The sequence below is a fragment of the Coenobita brevimanus genome, chromosome 108 (genome assembly GCF_032717465.1).
Source record: "Coenobita brevimanus isolate Jiangsu-jjx chromosome 108, ASM3271746v2, whole genome shotgun sequence".
NCBI lineage: Eukaryota > Metazoa > Arthropoda > Malacostraca > Decapoda > Coenobitidae > Coenobita > Coenobita brevimanus.
Window position 1 is genome coordinate 16175920 of NC_137061.1, and position 5889 is coordinate 16181808.

The following is a 5889-nucleotide window of genomic DNA, read 5'->3' on the forward strand; positions in this document are numbered from 1 at the left end:
TTGGAGCGATGGCGGCGACTTAAGGCCAAGTTTCAGTGACAAGAGTACAAACTTCTCTAGTCTGTTTCATATCCTCAATTTCGTTTTTTTTTTTTTTTTTTTTTTTTTAATCAGGCTATCACGAGACGATTTCATACTACTTGCGAAAGATCTCTAATTGAGTGCTAATGAAGGCTGTATGTAACCCCTCCAATTTCGATGTCTCTCCTCAGTCAGATAAAATCGTCTGAAGCTTGAATAAAAAGTACGTCATCGAACTGCAAAGTTTGTTATGGCGTCTAGATCGACAGTTACTGTTCTCCCCTTGAATCATATGACGAATTACACAATTTACTGTTCCTGCATGTAGACAATTTATTGTTTCTTCTGCTCATGACAAATGATGTCAAAACACAACAGACTTCCTTTAGTTAACCCGTACACAATGAGGGGTTTCCTTCAACTGAATTGCCCCTTGGCATTCACTTCCCGCAATAAATAAATTAATAAAAACATCGGTAATCCAAACGTAGTTAACAGGCTACAGATATAATTCTATAACCCCTATCATGCACTTGGGGTTTGCCACAGTTAAATGAAATCATCTGGTGTTAGTTAGAATTATAGTCAGCCTACTGTATACTGTAATGATGACAATAACTAAACGATACTTGTGACACTGTTTATGTCTGAATTTAATGATATGCATACTTCTCAACACTGAAGTTAACTATTTTCACTAAACTAGCCTAACTGAGTTTTGCTACCGTAGTTACTATTAGGAATCTCAATCCTGTTGGTATTATAGTAACGTTCATTTTCGTATCTAGGGGCAACGTTTTTGTCAAAACTTTCTGATGTTTGTTTTTACTTTTTCCCACAATGACATACGGCACAGGTACAAAGTTTGTTTCCTTTTGATGCCACTATGGCCATGGTTATAATGTCCGTTGCCAATTACTGACTTGCTATCTGCGTATAACTTGTGTAACATACTTAGCCTAGAAGATATTACTAAAATTACAGTATTGTACAGCTTTGATTCGAACCAGTTATAATGAACATTGGATATACTTCAGTAATGACTATACTTTCTGTAGCTAACATTTATATAAATACAACAGTGTTCTGGTTGACGTGTATTACATCCTCTTGAAAAACTGAGTGAATGGATGCACGACTCATTATTTGACTCGGATGAATTTTCTCCTGAATGATTAAATGGATACACGACTCACAGCATTCCGATGAAAGATTCTCCTGAAGAAGTAAATGAATACATAATTCATTTCACTGGGAAGCCACTGCGATGAAAGATCCTGATGAATGAGTAAAGGGATGCATTGACCCACTGCACTGGGAAGCCACTGTGATGAAAGTTTCCCCTCACTCAGTGAACGGATGTAACCTACGCCTAGGTGATCATTCTTAAGTTACACTATGGCGTTCTTATTTATTTTTAGATCCTAACCATTCCATTATATTGGGATCATGGTGATGCAGTGCCTGGAATTTTCTGCAGCTTCTCTCCTTGTAGCTTTTCAAACTTTATTCCATGTCACTGGCTGCGCTGCAGCATAATATTACAAGAAAAACAACAATTTGTGTATACAACGATGAATTATTGTGATACAATATATTTGTGGGCACTATAATTAAACCTCTAATTAACTGAAAAGTTATGCCGTGTAACTATCAGGCCTTAAATGCTTCATTAACTTGTTAAGTACTGTAAATGTAACCTTAATCCATTAATGATACTAGCAGACGACTTTTTCACCTGACTAAAAGCCAGTCAAGTAATATTTCAAAACTGGCCTGCAGTTACTAGGACAAAACACCAATAACAAACTGTGTAAGCCCATATCAGACTGCATGATGTATTTCTTTATTCAGACTGACCCTTGATGATTGGCACCATCCAACCTGTCAACAGTGGAAAAAAAAAAAAATATATAAGCTATTATACCAGAACACTATGGACTGACTGTTATCGAGGCTTGAGTCAGTATACCTCGTAGATTCGGCTCACGTAATTACTGCGAGGGGAACTCTTTTACTCTGATCCCTAACAGTGAACCTGCCTTTTTTTTTTTTTTTAATGCAAGGAAGAAGGAACCAAAGGCCAGGAGCCTGCAAACTGTTCCTTCTAAGGGAAAAAAAAAAAAGTGCCAAATTCAAGATCCGTTCTTTTCGAGATGCCTGGACACACTGGAGATCACTAAAGGTAGGAAATACAGACAGAGGGAGACAGTTCCAGAGTTGACCAGTTGTATAAATGAAGGACTGGGAGTAACGGTTAACTCTTGCATTGGAAAGTTGGACAGAAAAGGGATGAGAGTTTCTTGCTAGACGGGTGCTACGCGCCTGGCGTAGAGGAGGAGGGATGCAATCAGACAGTGCAGCGTAGCACCTGTCTAGTACAGCCCCACTGATCACTGGGATGCACAAGCTTCTTCACCGCTGCAAGGCAGTGCTCCTTTGAAGAAGGTTCGGACAGCAGGATGTGCTGTTATGGAGCCATCCTAGCAGTCGTAAGGGTTAAAATGTAAATAACAAAACAGTATGGAATGGTTGTTATTGAGGAAGAACTTTAAATAACTGGGTGAAAGTGGTTTTGACAGCCGGATGACTAGGCTAACACCTCACTGTTGTGTTCAGCTGATGCAGCCATCCTAGCAGTCATTAGAGTTAAAATGTAAACATTAAAACACTACGCAATGGTTCTTATTGAGGTAGAGCTTTAAATAACTGAGTAAAGGTGGTTTGAACCGCAGGATGACTAGGTTAACACCTCACTGTTGTGTTCAGCTGATGAAGCCATGCTACCGGTCGTAAGGGTTAAAACGTAAACATTAAAACACTATGGAATGGTTCTTACTGAGGAAGAACTTTAAGTAACTAAGTAAACGTGGTTCGAACTGCAGGATAACTAGGCCAACCCCTCACTGTTGTGTTCAGCTGATGGAGCCATACTAGTAGTGTTGGTAATGAAGACAAAATACACAGAAGGTGTTTTCACTGTGACAGAACATCAATCAGCTGACTAAGAGTGGGTCTGACCACTGGGTTAGGGGACAGGGCATCGTTAACCCAGCTATCCAGTCGAGATGGCATCGTCGCTTGGCTTCGTTGAATAATGTGCGGGCCACAAACGCCACACTGAACGTATCCGAAGCCGACGAGCTGCTTTCCCCAGCCAGCACCTCAGGGGCAACCCAGGGATACTTTTGGGCCTCTCGGGGACCCATGGGTTCGTCCAACAGCGGGCTGGAGGCGGTGGTGGCCAGACCGAAGTCGATGACTGTAACTTTTGGTCCAGCAGCAGTCCGCTGCACACATATGTTGGCACACTTCAGGTCGTTGTGGTAAATATCCAGGGAATTGATCTCGTCAACTATTTTGGCCAACTGTTGAAGAACTGTCATCAGCGAATGCTGGTTAATTTTCTGGGTGTCAATAGACTGACCGGCGAATTTTGTCAATAAAGATCGGTTTTCAACACATACTCCTACCAATTGTTGAACACCATTTACATGTTTAATTTTGCTCAAGAACCTTACCTCTGTAGCCATATCCGTTAAACCGCTGTTACTGTATTTCTTAACAACGTAGCTTTTATCTTTTCCGTTCAGAAGACGGCAGGAACCCTGCGCCCCACTCCCCAAGGCCCTATCACTGTATTTTGCACATATGTCACTATAATTCTTTGCAGTGACGTTCTTCACTTTAAGGGAAGCACAGAGGCTTCGCACGGACTCCTGGTAAGCGTCCATTTTGACAAAGCAAGCAGCACAAATGCTATACGTGTTAACCAGTCGACGCTAACGCTGAAGTGACACGTAAACAACAGATGCCCGCTTTTTATACCCTCCGTGATAGCAGGTTATTTTTACTGGTGGTCCTTTATTTCACGTAATTATGGATTCTAGTAGTCGTCTACATTTCAAAAATAATAGCGTGTTCATATAATGACTGATATTCTAATTAACATTTTATTGTCTTAAATGGTTAAAAAAAAAAAAGTTATATTATTGTCCATAAGGTTCATAACCCAGTGAAATTAACGCAAGCGAATGTTCGATCAGATTCAAATTTTTAAAATACGAGTGCTAAAGTAGTGGAGTTTCTGGCAATCTTACATCCCTTAAAATTCTTACCTAGCGACTATTATTGTGGGTTTTATAGTACAAATCAATGACATTTCAGGATTAATTAGTACGGATCCATGTTCACTTACCTACCGGTATGCAAGTTTACATACTTTACCATAAGGGCGCGGCAACTGCAACTCTTAAATTGTCATCTAAAGGTAAGTAATTTGATTTTTGTATGCAACAGTTATTTGTTTAAACTACAAAAAATGTACGGTATATTACAATTGAGCTCTACAGAGCTCAGTGATATATACATATTTGAGGGTATTTCAGGAAGCCCCCAGTTCACCTGTTTACCTACTGGACGCAACGATTATACGATCTCGCCGACGGGACACGTCAGCGCATCAGACGTCCAAATATATTGAAACCTAACGGTGTAGCCTAAAAACCGACCCAAACCAGGCCTATCCTGACGAGGACTTTGCCCCCCAGACCCCCTGATTTTAACTATCTAGAACTGCCACAGCCTCACCTTAAGAGCCTCCATCAGAATCTGAGATCTAACTTAGTACAATCTAATCTATCCTAACCTAACTTATTCTAACCTCCACTACCCTATCCTAATTAGGTAAAATTATCATCATCTAATCCTGTGTCGCACCATGAGGAGCGTAGGAGCCCGGGGCTAGGCAAGCTGGTCCTGTCATTTAAGATGAGTGACCAGTCTCACTCATCCCTGAGTGGCATTACGTGAGCAATAAACCCCAACCACTCCTTGGATATAAACCTACATCGGTTCAATGAAATTGGAGCGCCTTAAATTACCCACTAAACCACTGGGTGTCATAATATGGTTATATAGTTACCACCCAGGATGGTTAATGGTTTCCTGATGTACTGGAAACCATTTGGCTTGTCACTCAGTGTAAAGGCACCCATAAGCAGAAGGAAGAGGAAAGAATGAAGGAAAGACAGAAAAGGAAGGAAGGAAGACTTAAGAGGAAGGAAGGAAAGGAGGAAGGGAGAGGAAAGAACAGTCATACGAGTGCTGCACTACATGGACTGAGTGGATGGTGAACGCCCCCACCTACCACTCCATATTATCCAAACCTAAAATCTAATTTAGAGGTAGGGGGCTGGAGGGGCTCCCCCGCTATATTCCTTTCATTTTAACTTTCCTTGTCCAGATTTTCGTATCTCCGAAGGTTACTTCATGCACCGTGTTGCCGGAAATTTCAGTTTTGCGGCTTTACACCCTTTCCTTAGCACTTTTACTTGATCAGGACCACATTCTAGCAATACATTGTTTGAATTCAGCACTAGGATGGAGAGCCAGCAATTCTGCATCAAGCTAAGTGAAGAATGTAAGCCTATTTAGGAATATCCGTTCTTGTTATAACACGAGTGTGTAACTTATCTCGTTAACAGATCATAGAAAGTGATATGGAAGAGAATATGGTTTGTTTACATCATACCGGTGACTTCAGAAGTATTTGCCTACTGAATACCCAATCTGTTGGTATTTACTGCAAGCCATGGAGGACACTGTTACCCATTTACTTGCATGCTATTTTGACTCTATTCTCGTCAAATTATACAGCTTCCCTGTACCTCCTTCTTGGCTACCTATCTTGCCTTCCATCTCACTGTTCTCGTATAACATTTATATTTAATGTGTAGGGATTTCAGTTCAATGGACTAGAAAAAGCATCAGTTTGTGACAAGAATAGTCCTCGCTTGTGCCATTTTCTGAAGTTCTTTAACTTCATCTAGATGTTTGTCCTTTTGCAGTTTATTTTACGTGGTTGAG

At 40.7% G+C, this 5889-nt stretch overlaps 1 protein-coding gene across 1 annotated transcript; it reads right to left on the reverse strand.

Moving 5' to 3' along the window:
• Positions 1–3017: 3017 nt before the first annotated feature.
• Positions 3018–3755, reverse strand: LOC145417027 (uncharacterized). The gene has a single exon (XM_080285868.1). It carries the CDS (start codon positions 3753–3755, stop codon positions 3018–3020), a length of 738 nt encoding a protein of 245 aa, XP_080141994.1.
• Between the last annotated feature and the right edge of the window lie 2134 nt (positions 3756–5889).